Source organism: Mesoplodon bidens, assembly GCF_964165515.1.
Source record: "Mesoplodon bidens genome assembly, chromosome: 8".
NCBI classification, from domain to species: domain Eukaryota; kingdom Metazoa; phylum Chordata; class Mammalia; order Artiodactyla; family Ziphiidae; genus Mesoplodon; species Mesoplodon bidens.
The window spans coordinates 60,378,670-60,396,039 of record NC_138165.1 but is presented as its reverse complement, the minus strand read 5'-3'; the positions used below and the strand labels follow the sequence as shown (position 1 = coordinate 60,396,039).

General features: G+C 40.0%; 1 protein-coding gene across 11 annotated transcripts in view; it reads left to right on the top strand.

Moving 5' to 3' along the window:
• The window catches only part of R3HDM1 (R3H domain containing 1), a 114,236-nt gene extending 98,168 nt beyond the window's left edge, over positions 1 to 16,068 (top strand). For all 11 annotated transcript variants that reach the window (XM_081241591.1, XM_081241596.1, XM_081241590.1 and 8 more), the window contains 6 exons: positions 2,537 to 2,640; positions 4,713 to 4,885; positions 9,163 to 9,307; positions 13,351 to 13,433; positions 13,911 to 13,995; positions 14,733 to 16,068. In XM_081241591.1, coding sequence (XP_081097717.1) covers positions 2,537 to 2,640; positions 4,713 to 4,885; positions 9,163 to 9,307; positions 13,351 to 13,433; positions 13,911 to 13,995; positions 14,733 to 15,094 — 952 coding nt within the window. In that variant the 3' untranslated portion in view covers positions 15,095 to 16,068. The remainder of the gene's footprint in view (positions 1 to 2,536; positions 2,641 to 4,712; positions 4,886 to 9,162; positions 9,308 to 13,350; positions 13,434 to 13,910; positions 13,996 to 14,732) is intronic.
• The last annotated feature ends 1,302 nt before the right edge of the window (positions 16,069 to 17,370 follow it).

Below are 17,370 nucleotides of genomic sequence, written 5' to 3'. Positions count from 1 at the left end.
TAACATAGTTGTGATCCTATTGGATATTTTTTGTTCGTGTGGTGTAGGGTTTTTCACGTCATTAAAAATTTCTTTGTAAATATAATTTTTAATGTTTGATTTTATGAATATACAGTAATTTATTAACCCTGGTGAGCAACTTGAATTTCTTCATTTTTATTGGGTCTTTAGAGTGGGATTAATAGATCAAAAGATATGACTGTTTTTAAGGTCCTTGGTACATTTTTTTAATGTTTTTGTTTGTTTGGGTTTTTTTTTTTTTTTTCCAGTACGCGGGCTCCTCACCGCTGTGGCGTCTCCCGTGGCGGAGCACAGGCTCCAGACATGCAGGCCCAGCGGCCATGGCTCACGGGCCCAGCCGCTCCGCGGCATGTGGGATCCTCCCAGACCAGGGCACGAACCTGCGTCCCCTGCATCGGCAGGCGGACCCTCAACCACTGCACCACCAGGGAAGCCCTGTTTGTTTTTAATAAATTTATTTATTTCTGGCTGCATTGAGTCTTCACTGCTGTGTGCGGGTTTTCTCTAGTTGCAGCGAGCGAAGGCTACTCTTCGTTGTGGTGTGCAGGCTTCTCATTGCAGTGGCTTCTCTTGTTGTGGAGCACAGGGTCTAGGTGTGCGGGCTTCAGTAGTTGTGGCTTCGCGGCCTCCAGAGTGTAGGCTCAGTAGTTGTGGTGCTCGGGCTTAGTTGTTCTGAGGCATGTGGGATCCTCCCGTACCAGGGATCGAACCCGTGTCCCCTGCATTGGCAGGCAGATTCTTCACCACTGCGCTACCAGGGAAGTCCCTATTTTATTTATTTATTTATTTATTTTTTCTTTGGCTGCCTCGGGTCTTTGTTGTGGCGTGCAGGATCTTTTATTTCTTTCTTTCTTTCTTTTTTTTTTTTTTTGGTTGCGGTGCGCAGGCTTATTTTTGCAGCGTGTGGACTTCTCTCTAGCTGTGGCACCTGGGCTTCTCTCCAGTTGTGGTGTGCGGGTTTTCTCTCTCTAGTTGTGGCATGTAGACTCCAGGGCACGTGGGCTCTGTAGTTGTGACGCAAGGGCTCCAGAGCACGTGGGTTCTGTAGTTTGCAGCACTTGGGCTCTCTCGTTGAGGCACGCGGGCTTAGTTGCCCCACAGCATGTGGGATCTTAGTTCCCGGACCAGGGATCAAACCCATGTCCCCTACATTGGAAGGCGGATTCTTTACCACTGGACCACCAGGGAAGTCCCTACAGACATTTTTAAATACACATAATTGTAAACAGAAGTGTACTGAACCCCCATGTACCCATCACTTAGCTTCTACATTTATCAACTAATGACTAATCTGTTTTCATTTAAACTTCTATTCTTCCTCCTCCCATATTATTTTGAAATAAACCCAGGTATCATATTATTTTCATTCACGAGTATTTCAGTATAGGTATCCCTAAAAGGTTTTTTTCAACCTACCTAACTTAATAGTACTGTTTCACATTCTAAAAAATTTAACAGTTAATTTCTTAATTATATCCAATATCCAGTTGGTCTTTGTATTACCAGCTACCTCACAAATACTGCTTATGTTTTCACACATTTGTCTTGTAGAGTTTCCCAGAGTCTGGATTTGACTGATTGTGTCATCATCGTGTTGTTTAACATGTCTCCCTGTATTTTCTGTAATTCAGTACTTGGATCTCATGTAGTATTTTTGATGCAGTTATGTGAGATGTAAATGCAAAAAGTTGTTAAAGCTAGATTAAGAAATAAAATACCATGTAAAGAAAGTTGATTTAAATGATTAAAAAAGGGTGGTAACAGGGTTTTATAATAAATTAAGCTTTCTGATTCCTTGAGAATTCTCAGAAAGAATTCACGGTATTGCTCTATGATTTTCACTATTTTCTTGAAAGAAATTGCTAAATGGAGAAAACTTTAAAGACATATTATGACAAATCCCATATTAGTTTGATTCTCAAAGACTAACCGTTGAAAAATACAGTAATAGCTTAATGGTTTTACAATAACAGCCTTCTATTTTTTTCAGTATTTCTATTAGAATATGTCAGAATCATGTTCTATTGTTTATTTTATTCCTTAGATAGTACCTTATGTCCTTAGCACATTTTTTAGGGAATAACGTATTTTTTTCTGAGTCTCATCATTGTCTAACTGCATATTCTCTCTTCTAAAATATAGCTTAGTGAGATCCAAATAAAGTACCTTTTTATTTTGTAAAATTAGTGAGTTATTTTTCTTCTTTTTAAAATAATTATTTGAACAGTACACAAATCATATTTAGAATAAGTTGTAAAAGAATAAGAGCAATGAAATCAGGAGTTATTTTTTTAAATCTGTGTTATTGTCAAAAACAAAGTGATTTTTATCCAAAAAGTAATTATTTATAACTCTGTTTAGAAAAGAGTTAGTTTTGACTTTTACTAAGCTGACCTACTTGAAAAATAATTTTATTTAAATAAATTTATAGGACTGTTCATTCAAAGGATCTTTGCAGTCATCTCCATCTCATTGTGCTGTGTTTTTGTGTATGTTTGATTTTTTTTCCCCATAGCTCCTCAGTAGGTTACTTGCAGCCTCCAGGATCAGAACAAGTACAGTTGCCTCGAACTACTTCACCATGCAATTCCCAGCAGCTTCAAGGCCACCAGTGTGCAGGTATGAATAGACAATTGGAAAAAAAGAAGGCAATGGTTTGTCCATTTGAGAAATAAGTTTCTTGGACATTTCTAGAAAAAGGTTTTCAACTTGTTAGGTGCTGAAATGTACCCAAAGTATTCAGGGTGCCATGAGAAATCAGAGCTAACAGGTTCCGTCCACTTCTTCCTTTTCCCCTGCTACCACTGCTGCTGCACTCCGATTCTCTTCTTCAGGCTCTCCTTCCTGCCTGCCTCATAAGTATTGATGTTCTCTGCGATACTTTCTCACATTACTCTTCAGCTTCTTCCTCGGAAGTCCAACCACTTCCTCGGTTTCAACAACGGCTTTTTGCCAGCGTCTCCCAAGTTTTATTTCTGCCAAGACAAGACCACATAGCCAACTGCCTGCTGGACATTGCTACTCAGGGATGTGTCAGAGGCACTAGATTTAATATTTCTCCCTCTTCCTGCCTCCCTTTCCTCACCTTCTATCTAGGGACCAATACAAATGGCAAAATTATAACTCTCTTCCATTCTCCCCTCTCACACTAAGGCTTCACCATTTCCTCAAAGCTTGTACTGTCTTTCCTTCCTCACTGCCTCTACTTTTGGTCAGTTCTTTTCATGCCTTCTTCACAGTAATTTCTTATGTGTTTTGCTTATTTCATGTTGCCCCACGTCCAGCTTTCCTCCTCCACAACACATGCACACATATATACACAGTTCAAGAATCACTGTCCTGAAACAGATGTCTCTTCATGTCATTCCTCTGAATTAAAAATTTATATAGATTCTCCATCTACACTCCCTAGCAATTAAGCCTTCTATTTATACGTATATGCTCAAGTCATACAGAACTCTATTTGTAGAATATGCTGTGCTCTTTCATGCCAAAGATACTTTTGTACCTGTTCTTCCCTCCGCCTGGAATGCCTGTCCGCCATCCAGTTTGCCAAAATCCTGCTTATCCTTGAAGTTTGACTCAGAAATCACCTCTTCTACAAAGCCTTCCTCAGTCCTTAAAACAGAGTTTGTTGCTTCATTTTCTCTGCTTCCATAGTGTCTTAAACAATCCTTTATCATATTTTATTGTAATGATCTGTTGACATATGTAATCTCAAAGAAGCAGAGAAACAATAAATGATTATCAAATACATGACTAATAGTGGCTGCATCAGCATGGGCTGCTGTGGCCAACGAGAACCTTGAGATGTTCCTAAGCAGTCAGCCCTTCTGTGGTGTGCCTAGCCAGGTCAGGGTGGTGCTATTTCTGGGGAATTGGAAACTACCATTACGATTACTGCAATGCAAACAGTGGCCCTGGAGGTGGGGCACAGGGCACCTTACCTTACACTGAAGTGGTGAGTGGCAGAGTTACATTCTGAATACTAGTGGTGCTGCAGTACCAGTGCCATGGCAGAAATAAGTCAGATAAGAAGGTAGGTATTGTAGTCCACATGTGCTGTACAGCTAGCAGTGTTTGTACATGCATATGATTAATTATAACTCTTTAAAGTCAGCCAAGGAGGTCTTCCTAGCCTTTTTCAGATGAGAAAATACAATAAAAGAGGAAAAATAATTTCCCCAGAGTTATAGGACATTTCAGGGCACTGAAATTGTGCTTTCTGATTCCTGTATCCCAAACTTTTTCCCACCTCATGAAACTGATTCACTCAAAAGACGACTTTTCTCTGTATGTCAAAATTTCTGTAGGATACTAATTTTTCCCAAAGTGTTCCTTTATGTATTTAGAATAATGCTCGTTTGAAAATGAATTTATTTTAAAAATTAAGCACTTTTATAGATCATATAGCAATTGTCCTACTCTATACTAGGTCTTGTTGTAGATAATTGGATTTTCCTGACTTACTGTGTTGAGGATAAGTGAGGTGTTTAGGTCTACAGAGTCAATTTCAGTGTCTTTTTAAACACAGCACTTGTAGTATAAGCATTAGAGTTTAAATCTGGCTTATATAAATAGCAGTAAAATTTTGTTCAGAGATGTAAAATTATTGCCATTATCTTGGTGTTTAAAGATACCAGCTATTTGCTAAAGTTTGCTAATTGCAGTGTCCTGATTCTGATTTTCAGCTGTGCCACCTCCACCAGCTGGTGGCGGAATGGTGATGATGCAGCTCAGTGTACCAAACAATCCACAATCTCGTGCCCATTCACCCCCACTGTGGAAGCAAAACAAATATTACTGTGATCACCAGAGAGGACAAAAGTGTGTAGAATTTAGCAGTATAGACAATATTGTTCAGGTAAGATGCTTCTTTTATTATAATTTAAAAATTTTCAATATTTAGTTACATAAGATTGACCAACCTATAAGGCTTGACGCCAAATTTGAAATCTTCTCAAACAAATTAGTAAAGAAGTTTGAACATTCTCTATATCCAGACAATTTATTTCAATATTTAAATGTTTCCCAACATTTGCATAATTTAAATTTTTTTAATTTAAAAATTCAGAAGATAAACTAGATCTGAAATTTGGTAAAGAAAATGAATTAAGCTGTTATCCTGCCTTTCCCGTATGAAATGTATTTTACTGTAGCCAGAAAGTTGATGAGGGAATGCTCTTCATCATGGAAGAAATACAATTAATAAATTTAACAGCAATGATAGAATTTAAAAATCACTATTTTGGAATCCTGTTAAAGTAATGAACAGGGAAACATCATCAGCAAATGCCAGAAACATTAGGAAAAGATTTATGGGGAACTTTAAAATGGGTAGATTAGGCAGACAGCACTTGAAGCAACTGTTCAATTGTAGCATCAATTAAATTGGGCCAACCAAACATTATTTGCTTCCAAATGTGTTTTAGAAGCATCACCTATGATATACTCTTGTCAAAAATATTGAACCTGGGAATTCCCTGGCAGTCTAGTGGTTAGGACTCTGAGCTTCCATTGCTGGGGGCACGGGTTTGATCCCTGGTCGGGGAACTAAGATCCCATAAGCCGTGCAGTGCAGCAAAAAAAAAAAATATATTGAACTTGAATCTAATCAAGCCTCTCTAAGTCTAGCTATTAATTTACAGAAAATAAAGGAAGAAAATATAAAGCAATTTATATGTACAGTGGAATATTTTATTGGGTAAATTGGCCTATTTCTTTAACAAATAAATGGCATTTTTAAATGAAGGATGAGTCTGTTGTAGATTAAAAGAGACTCAAGAATTATAACAATCAGATGCAATATATGGCGATCTTCCTTGGATACTGAACAGCCAAAAGACATTTTGGAGCAAAAAGTGGACAGTTAAATATGTTAATTTTGTTAGTATGATAAAGGTGGGTTTTTTTGTAATAGTTCTTATCTGTTAGATAGAAATATTTATATACTGAAATATTTACAAGTGAAATGCTGTGATAATCTAAGATATCCTTTAAATTGTCTAGTAAGAAAAAAAGCAGGGGATATCACAATCAAAGCTGGATGATGAGTATATGGAAATTTGTTATACTCATCTGTGTATGATGAGTATATACTTTTATATACTTGAAAGTTTGTTTACAACATTGAAAGGTTTTTAATTTTTTAAAGACAAACTAAAAAAATTTGTCAATGCACATGACAAAATCATATAAAAAAGGCAACGGTCACTTATAGGCTAGCTCACAAACTATAAATGGCCAGTGGCCATTAAACAGATAAAAATATAAAAATAGTTTTTTATCTGTATAATTGGGATATTTAGGAAGACTATTAATTTGCAGTGTTGGCAAATATATCCAGTTGTAAACTCTCTTGTGACTCTTGGTAAATTGATTGATGCATCTCTTTTTGGAATGCAGTTTAGTGACATTTTTCAAAATGTGGAAGGCCTCTGATTCACAAATTCACTTCTAGAACTTTGTCTAGTAAAAATTGTGGAACAAATATACAAGAATATGTTTGCAAGGGTATTTCTTCTCTGTCGTAACACTGAAAATCTGAAAATAAGTCTGATATTCAGTAGTGGGTAAATTATTAAATTCTGTGCCATTTAGGAAAAATTCTAGAGCTGAAAATACAATGACTAAAATGAAAAAATACACTAAAGGAATTCATTGGTAAATTTGAGCAGGCAAAAGAAGGAATCAGAGAACTTGAAGATAGGACAATGTAAATGATTCGAGTTTGAGGAACAGACAAAAAAGAATGAAGAAAAGTGAACAGAGCCTAAGGTACCTATGGAACACCATCAAGTGGACCAACATAAACATTGTGGGTATCTCAGAAGGAGAAGAGAGAAGGGGACAGAGAGAATATTTGAAGAAATAATGGCTGAAAACTTCTCAAATTTGATAAAAGATATGAATGTAAACATCAAGGAGCTCAGCAAACTCCAAGTAATGTGAACTCAGAGATGCACACTGAGACATATTGTAATCAATTTTTAGAAAGACAAAGACAGAGAATATTAAAAGCAGCAAGAAAGAAACAACTCATCACATATAAGGGATCTTCAAAAAGATTATCAGCAGGTCTCTCATCAGAAACTTTGGAGACTGGAGGCAACAGGCCGATATATTCAAAGTGCTACAAGAAGAAAAACCGTCAACCAAGAATCCTGTATCTAGCAAAACTGTCCCTCAGGGCCTTCCCTGGTGGCGCAGTGGTTAAGAATCCGCCTGCCAATGCAGAGGACACGTGTTCAATCCCTGGTCCGGGAAGATCCCACATGCTGCAGAGCAACTAAGCCCAGGTACCACAGCTGCTGAGCCTGTGCTCTAGAGCCCACGAGCCACAACTACTGAGCCTGTGAGCCACAACTACTGAAGCCCACGCACCCTGCGCACCACAACAAAGAGTAACCCCCACTCACTGGCATTAGAGAAAGCCCATGTGCTGCAATGAAGACCCAATGCAGCCAAAAATAAATAAATAAACCTCAATCACTGCGCCACCAGGGAAGCCCTGTTTGTTTGTTTTTAATAAATTTATTTATGGCTGCGTTGGGTCTTTGTTGCTATGTGCGGGCTTTCTCTAGTTGCAGCGAGCAGTGGCTCCTCTTCACTGCAGTACGCAGGCTTCTCATTGCTATGGCTTCTCTTGTTACAGAGCATGGGCTCTAGGCATGTGGGCTTCAGTAGTTGTGGCACACGAGCTCAGTAGTTATGGCTCACGGGCTCTAGAGCACAGGCTCCGTAGTTGTGGCTCACAGGCTTAGTTTCTTCGTGGCATGTGGGATCTTCCTGGACCAGGGCTGGAACCCGTGTCCCCTGCATTGGCAGGCAGATTCTTAACCACTGCACCACCAGGGAAGTCCCCAAGCCTTAACAGATTTTAAAAGGTAAATATCATCCAAAGTATCTTCACCAACCAAGATTGTACTGGAGGTTCTAGGCAATGCAGTTAGGTAAGAAAAAGAAATAAAATGTGTCCCAATTGGAAATGAAGAAGTAAAATTGTCTCTGTTCACAGATATTATGATCTCTCCACGAGAGATTTATAACTAGAAAGGAAAAAATAGTAACTTGACAATGGAGAAACCTGGCAGACACCACCTTAACCAAGCAGTCAAAAGAAACATCACCAGTACTGTGGTGACAAATGGATGGCAGGTACCTTCTCACAGGATGCATTGAGAAGGACACAACATCACTTCTCTGGAATTCCCTTCCCCAAATGTATATCGTAAGCTTTTTGATGAGGAAACAGTAGGCAAACCCAAGTTGAGAGCCATTCTACAAAATAACTGGTCTTCAGAGTGACCTTCAGAAACTGATCTTCAAAATGTCAAAATCATGAGAGAGAAGAAAGACAGACTCTTCTAGGTGAAGAAGGTTAAAGAGACAAGACAACTAAATGCAGCAGTTGATTCTACAGTGGATTCTGTACTAGAAGGAGGAAGTTTTTCTTTCTTTTTTTCTTCTGCTATAAAGTACCTTAGTGGGACAGTTGGCAAAATTTGAATAAATTATATAAATTATGTGATATTATGTCATTAGTCACCTGATTTTGATAATTCACTGTGGTTATTTATATAAGAAAATGTCCTTGTTTTTAGGAAGTAGACACTAATTATTTTGGAAATAGAGTGGTATTGTGAGCAACTCATTCTCTAATAGTTCAGAAAAAAAGTAACTATATATATAGAGAGAAAGCAAATATAATAAAATATTAACATTTGGGAAATCTGAAATTTTTTTGGACTATTTTTGCAACAGTTTTAAGGATGAAGTTTAAAATAAACAGTTAATATGAAAAAAAGAATGAAGTAGATGTGTATATTCTCTGATGGAAAAGTATCTACAATATTATTGTAAAGGTACAAAAGCAAGATTCAAAAATAGGATGTATAGTCTGTTTCCAGTTTTGTAAAACAGATGTATGGGTGCACGTGCATGGGAACAGTTTACCAGTGTTTATCCTTGGGAACTGGAAATTATAAATTTCTATACTGTTTTAATTTTTTTAATAACAAAGTACCTATTGCAGTGGTGTAACAAGTACATATCTGTAATCAGAAAGAGTAAAAATTTATATCCAAAAGGAAATTTGCAAAAAGCCTAAAATGCTGACCTGTTTTCTTGATATAATTGCAGCACAGTCCTCAACTCAGTAGTCCCATTATTTCACCAGCTCAGTCGCCAGCACCAGCTCAGCTGTCCACCCTGAAAACTGTCCGTCCCTCTGGACCGCCACTTTCCATCATACCCCAGTTTTCTAGACCCTTTGTCCCTGGGCAAGGTAAGTGTGCGCAAAGCTAGTCACAGCCTCAGAGAATTTTAGGACATCCATTCCCAGTCACTTTGTGATTTACTTGGTACCACTACCTTTCATTATTCCACAGGACTACATTTTCACCTCACTCAGGCGTCTTTATTTATTACATTCACTCTCCTAACCTTAAGGTTTCATCACAATAATTAATTATTGGGACTTCCCTGGCAGTCCAGTGGTTAAGACTTCATGCTTCCACTGCATGGGGCACGGGTTCAATCCCTGGTCAGGGAAGTAAGATCTGGCATGCTGCACAGCCTGGCCCCCCCAAAAAATTAATTAATTAATTCCTAATTTATTAATTACTTATAATAATTGCATGATGAATTAAAATGACTGACTTATTCTTTAGCTCCGTTCCTCTGTAGTAGTAATAGGCTATGTGGTATCTGTTTTGTATTTCTAATCTCTATATTAGACTAATATATCAAGAGTTTATTCAAAAATTTATTCAACAAATATTAAGGACTTACTGTGCCCCAGATGTACAAAGATGAATACGGCCAAGACCTCATCGTCATCAACCCTCAGTCTAGTTGGAGGAACAGAAACTCAAGCAGATGATTATAAAATAACATGGAAACCATTAATTTTATTTCCTAGAATTTATCCTAAGGATAACGTACACAATGGTTTATGCACAGAAGAGTTTATTCTATGCCAGAAAAGTTCAAAAACAATCTAAATGTCCATTAGTAAGGAGATTAATTAGATTATGGATATATATCTCCATATAAGTAATTCTATACAGTAATGTAAAAATAATGTCTTAAAGAATCATTAAGAGGGGAAGTAGTCATAGTACAGTGAGTGATTTTTAAAGAACAAGTTAATTTACAATGGCCAGGACATGGGAGCAACCTAAGTGTCCATTGACAGATGAATGGATAAAGAAGATGTGGCACATATATACAATGGAATATTACTCAGCCATAAAAAGAAACGAAATTGAGTTATTTATAGTGAGGTGGATGGACCTAGAGTCTGTCATACAGAGTGAAGTAAGTCAGAAAGAGAAAAACAAATACCATATGCTAACGCATATATATGGAATCTAAAAAAAAATGGTTCTGAAGAACCTAGGGGTTGGGACAGGAATAAAGACACAGACCTACTAGAGAATGGACTTGAGGTCACAGGGAGGGGGAAGGGTAAGCTGTGACAAAGTGAGAGAGTAGCATTGACATATATACACTACCAAATGTAAAATAGATAGCTAGTGGGAAGCAGCCACGTAGCACAGGGAGGTCAGCTCAGTGCCTTGTGACCACACAGAAGGGTGGGATAGGGAGGGTGGGAGGGAGGGAGACGCAAGAGGGAGGGGACATGGCGATATATATATACACGTATAGCTGATTCACTTTGTTATACAGCAAAAACTAACACAACAATGTAAAGCAATTGTACCCCGATAAAGATGTTAAAAAAAAAAAAAGGAACAAGTTACATGGACATTTCAAAAAAGAAGATAAACAGATGTCTAAGAAGCCCTTGAAAAGGTGCTCAACTTCATTCATTAGGGAAAGGAACATTAAAATCTCAGTGAAATACCTCTCACCCCCACTAGAATGGCTATAATCAAAGAGACTAACAAAACCAAATGTTGGTGAAGATACAGAGCAACCAAACTTTTTTTTTTTTTTTTTTTTTTTTTTTATTTATGGCTGTGTTGGATCTTCATTTCTATGCGAGGGCTTTCTCTAGTTGTGGCAAGTGGGGGCCACTCTTCATTGCAGTGCGCGGGGCCTCTCACTTTCACGGCCTCTCCCGTTGCAGAGCACAGGCTCCAGACGCGCAGGCTCAGTAATTGTGGCTCACGGGCCTAGCCGCTCCGCGGCATGCGGGATCCTCCCAGACCAGGGCTCGAACCCGTGTCCCCTGCATCAGCAGGCAGACTCTCAACCACTGCGCCACCAGGGAAGCCCCAAACTTTTCACACATTGGTGTGAGAGTGTAAAATGGTACGACCACTGTGGAAAAGGACTTGGCAGTTTCTTACAAAGTTAATCACTTACCTTACAGTGCAGCAGTTCCACCCCTAGGTATTACCCAAGAGAAATGAAAACAAGTCTGTGCAGACTTGTACAAGTACATTTATAACAACCTTATTTTCTTATAACAGCCCAAACTGGACAATGACCCAAATGTCCACCATCAGGAGGTTGGATAAAAAAATTGTAGTATTCCTTACAACTCAGCAATAACAATGAACAAAGCAAACCACTGGCATGAAGCAACATGGATGAATCTCCAAGTCGTGTTAAGCAAAAAGCAAACCAGACACAAAAAGAAGACATGATTCAAATTTTATGAAATCCAACTGTAGGCAACTAAGCTACGATGTTAGCACTCAAATTGTGGTGTGAATGAGATATGGAATTGACTGAAAAGGAGCTTGAGGGAACTTCCAAGGAGATGGAAATACTCTTCTCTTTGGGTCATGGTTACATGAACTTTTCCAATAGTTAGATTTCATCAAACCCAACACTAAATATGTGTATTTTATTTTACGTTAATTATATCTCAGGTTTTTAAAAGAATTACAAAATGCACACATATATACATGTGTAAGCACACATACATAAAACCAAGACTGGAAAGATACACACCAAAATGTTAGAAGTGATGGAATTACCAGGGTGGTCTCTAACTTCTCCTTTATAATTCTCTATTTCCACGTTTTTTACAAAGCCAATAACTTTAATAAACTAGAAAAATAAAGCACGTTATAAAAAAATAAATTGAAGCAGTGTGTGGATTGAAACAGTATGTGGCAATATAGCCTACCAGGAGGGGTCTCTGGCTGTTGCTGACTACAGTCTCATCTCTGTATTTGCAAAGACTACTGCTCCATAGGCCTGAACTTAACTCTGACTTCTTTGCAACTGTTTTTTTATACATCTTCATGCTTAAAATTGCATCTCTGATCTCAGTGCTAAACCTCCATGTCATATCTTCCCTTCAACTATTGTTTGGGATGGAGCAAGTATGTCGTGGGTGTATTCTGCCAGGGAGCTGCCCAGGCACCCCAAAAGTGTTCATCAGAAAAGAGCCTCACAGAGTGGCAGGAGCTTCATGCCTTGCTTCCCTCTGTTAGGGAGCTGTCAGGAGAAGCACTGTATGATTTCCTGAAGATGCTGTCCTAGCAGCTATGCATAACCCTTCTCCAGACACTGAATGTGCTACATTGGGGGACTCAACGGTTAAAATAAAATGAGAATATAACAAATGAGAGCATTATGCTCCAGGACAAGGCTTTTGCAGTCAGCATTTATGAAGCCCTTTCCATGGGATGACTTATAGGCACTCATGTGTGAAAGAAAATAATTGGAGTATCTCCATGCTGACTACCCCGCACTTGTTGATTTAGGAAGGGGTTGCTTGCTCATGAGTGACACTGAGGACCTATGCCAGTCTTTGTAAGCAAGTTTAGATTATAAAGATTGTTACAGACTTTCATTTAAAGAGAGCTTAAGAGCAGACCCAAGACCTAGAATGTGAGTATACCCATTGATTAAGCCTAGAAAAATGTATGAGGATATGTATATGTATAAATGCATACGTTTATAGTAATTAATAATGAATTTGGAGAGATAGAGAGCTTCATGTTTTTCCAAGGTTTTTTCCGTCCCCTGAAATGTAACTTCTGTTAATTTTTAAGCATCAGAGAAAAATGCGGGCGTAATGAGCTATTACAGTTACTTTGGTGGATTTCGCATAGAATGTCAAGGTTTACAGAGCTGTTCTCTCCATGCTAACCTGTCTACCCAGCTCGTACCACTTAACCTCCCTCATAACCATGGTTATTAGTCCTTAGTCCTTTCAGAAGTTTACCCCAGCTCTTTAAAGGCTAGATGGAGGCTTTTAATTCTTTTAAAAAAATATGTCACTACCTACACTATTTTATTGTACTAAACATGTTTCCCCGTCTCATCCTGAGACAGCTGAGAAAACTGAGAAGTACTTCATACCCAAGGAAAACGTAAAAATCGTTTTTTATCCACTTTCAGGAGATGCCAGATACCCGTTACTTGGCCAGCCCCTGCAGTACAACCCTCCTGCTGTTCTGCACGGACACATACCAGCCCAACAGGTGTGAGAGCCAGCTGTCTGACCTCCTGGGCTTTGTTGGCAGAGCGTCATGCTTCTGTTTGTTGCTGAGAGTGTGGAGTGCCCTGGCCCCCGAGTTGGCACCACACTAAGGAGAACTGTGTGCCCGGGCCAGTGGATGTATCGGTGTTGCCCTGGCCTGTCTGAGAGCAGAGAGAGGGAGAAGGTGGTGGGCTGCTTGGCGGAGTAGGGGTCCCTGAGCGCAGTCCAGATATTGGGGGGCAGTGGAGGCCACTGGGCGCTCTCACTTACAAAAGACTGTTCGGCAAGTGACTGGTGATAGTGACAGGCCAGAGTGCCCCTGCCGCCGAGGCAGCATTCAGAAGGCCTGGAAGTGGGTGTTTTTCTGCTGAAGTAGAAAACCCAGGCCGAGTCTGGTTCTATGCGTGACGCGGTTGAACAATTGCAATCACATCTTGTGGCATCGTTAACCTTATTATTCATATTTGTGGATTTTCAGGGTCAGTCTGGCAACAGGCATGGAAACCGAGGAAGGAAACAAGCCAAAAAAGCTGCATCCACTGACCTTGGTGCAGGAGAAGCAGGTGTGTCCCCAAGAGGCATCCGGATGTAGTTCTACAGACTGTTGGCCTGACAGTCTGTAAAACTGCCACACCACAGAAACGGGTTTTCCTCTTCTAGAGTCCTGCACAAAGTCTTAGAAAATTACGCCATCTGTAATGTAGGGTTCTTGAACGTGTTCTTTTGGTTCTGTCTCATTTCAGAATTTGAGAGTACTCAGGTACAGGTGGGTTTAGGAGGGGTGAAGGGACCAAAGGGATTCAAAAGAGTTGTGAGAGAGGAACAGGTAGAATGAAACGCGTCGCCTCTGTATTCTTTGAGAAAGGAAATAGTCCTTACACCCTTTAGGCGACAGGCTGAACGAACAAAGACATTGCCTTTCTATGGCAGGGTGTTTTCAAGTCGGGACCTTAGCTTGCTTTTCAACAGCCTTGGGGGCGTTAGGGCAGGTGCTCTTTTAAAGATCCTGTGCAGTTTTACAATGGGAATTCGAAGTTCAGGAAACTGTGTGCCCAGGATCACACACCTAGTTTGGAGATGCCACTGCACAGACTCTGCGTTTTGTACGTGAGGCTGCCAGTGTGGCCGCCTGAGGAGCAGGTAGGAAATGTTAAGAAGACGGCCGTAACACATATAACTCTGTGGATTTGAATGGTTTCAGAAAGTTCTGTTCATTTCCTGTGTCATATTTGGGTCTGCAGTACTTTTTGCCCACCTGTGGGTAACAGGGGTTATTAATTGTACACCTTTTCCATTCTAGTTGTTGGGAAGGTCTTGGAAATTACTGAACTACCAGATGGAATAACTCGCATGGAAGCCGAGAAGCTTTTTGGGGAACTCTTTAAAATTGGCGCCAAGATCCGGTGGCTCCGGGACCCCCAGTCCCAGCCCCAGCTGCGTCGTCACCCCCTCTGCTGTGGCAGCGGGGACAGCACTGTCAACCCCGAACGCTCTAAATCCAGTGACTTGGCCTCCACGTACACTGTCTTAGCCACATTCCCCTCCATCTCCGCCGCGCAGAATGCTCTGAAGAAACAGATTAACTCGGTTAACAAGTTTAAGCTGAGAACGAGCAAGAAGCACTATGACTTTCACATTTTGGAAAGGGCAAGTTCTCAGTAACAGCCACCTTGGACCCATGGCCTTTGTGATTCCCCCGTCCTCGCCCATCTTTAACTGGCTTGGTATTTGGAGCTTCTGTTAACATGATAGAGACTCCTAGGATGTGTGGTTGTGGCGTTAACAACTTCTGAAGACAGGCCGGTGATCCAGCAAAGGGGGGAAGATACACATTTCACCCCAAATGACTGTAGGAATCCACATCAGAAAGATACAGAGTTAGCAGCGTTTTCTGAGGAAATGCTGTTCAACTGCCTCCTAACTTTTATAGTTATTTTGTTTTATATTTCTGAATTCTTGTATCAGATCCAAAGCTCTATTGTACAGCAAATTATTCTTCAAAATGATTACAAACAGTTGCAGCCTGTATTTTTTTTGCAGCCAGCACAGTGTGACCCAACATAGAATTTGGAGGAAAAAGAATGCAGGAGTGTAATAACCAAGTCACAACCATGCACTGTGTTTGGGGGGCTGGAGGGTGACTAAGGAGAGCCCACAAATAGAAAATTACTCTTCCCCTGTATCTCTAAACACAGAAACAATTTCCAGAAAATACAGAACTCCCTCGTAGGGTCTTTTCCTTATTCACTTAGGTCGTATGAATATTAAGGGTAAAGTAAATTATGTTCTTAATGCCTCTTAATCAAACCACTTAGGTTCAAAGGGGACTAGGAATCATTCTAGGCAGGAAAATACTTCCACTTTTTTTTTTTACATCTCCCTCCAATAATTAAAGGCCACTTATTTTCATTCCCTTCCTTGTGGATTTTTTTGTCACCTGAGGAAATGCATTTGATGAGTGCTGGAAACTTCTTCAAGTGGTTTAGAATGTGTTTTCATTGTTTGCAGCGGATCACTGGACATGAAAGATTCATTGCACTTATGAACAAGGAACCTTTTTTTCAATTCGCAAGGCTGTACAATGTGTACTGATGCAAGCCTTTTTCAGTTCAAGAGAATAAATGTTTACAAATGTATACCCACTTTGTCTTTTGTAAATTAAAATCATGTTTTTCAATGAGAGTCAGTGTTGAAGACTTAACCTGTCTTGAAGATTTCAATTTCAGACTTCAGGAAGATGAAAGACAGTAAAGATGAAAGACAGCCTCGTTTTACAAATATTTTACAAAGCATCACTTTCTCTGTGGGAGTGTTTCTTGTGGGTATGACTCATGTCATTTCGTTCTCTCATAAGTTAATTCCAGACAATTGTAGACAATTTTGAGTATGAACAAACTTATAGTCAGAAAATAGAACATGAAAATAGGAACAACTAAAATAGAACATTTCATCTACAATGAAAATAGAACATTATGTTCGGTTAGGTAAAGAATTTGTGTTTTTAGCTGGTATTTTGAGCACCCAGTTGTCCCGTTTAGCTCAAATACTTTATAGAACGCTTTCACCATTTGTTAGCCCAGCAAAGTCAAACCGCTGAGAAACCCACAGTAGGGGTCGGAGGCAGGGCAGTCTGCCATCAGCCACTTGCCTGGAGCCTGACTGGCTTCCAGCCCAGACTAGGGGTTTACTTTGCAACTCAAGAGCAGTAGGTGTTAACCAGGCTCCGGTACAGATGTTCACTCCTAGAGCATTTGCAAATCCCTACTTTGTCGGAGGGAATCCCGGACTTCCCCACAAGCTGGTGCATTCCAATTATGAACGTTGTGCTCCTGGGAGAAGTGGGAGCTGCCTTTAAACCATGTCAGATTAAGGAGCCATACACAGAGAGAGAAGAGTGAAGACTGTGAAAATCGCTCACTTTCGAGGACTGGTGAATTTAATTTTTGACCGTAGAGAGTCAGGGATGGAGAGGACACGTAATTAGGGCCAACACTGCAGCAAGAATTGTTATTTAATCACATTTAATCATGGGGGTGGAAACAAAACTGCAATCCTATGGTCTATTTCAATTATCTGAATACTCTCTTTAACTTTTGCATTAGTAAGCCTGGTAAACCTACGTAAGGTTTGTTTTTGTTTTTGTTTTTTTAGGCTGTGTTGGGTCTTTGTTGCTGTGCGCGGGCTTTCTCTAGTTGTGGTAAGCGGGGCTACTCTTCGTTGCGGTGCGCAGTCTTCTCATTGCTGGGGCTTCTCTTGTTGTGGAGCACGGGCTCCAGGTGTGCGGGCTTCAGTAGTTGTGGTATGTGGGCTTAGCTGCTCTGACGCATGTGAGATCTTCCTGGACCAGGGCTTGAACCCGTGTCCTCTGCATTGGCAGGCGGATTCTTAACCACTGCACCACCAGGGAAGTCCCTACGTAAGGTTTTTTTTGGACTTCT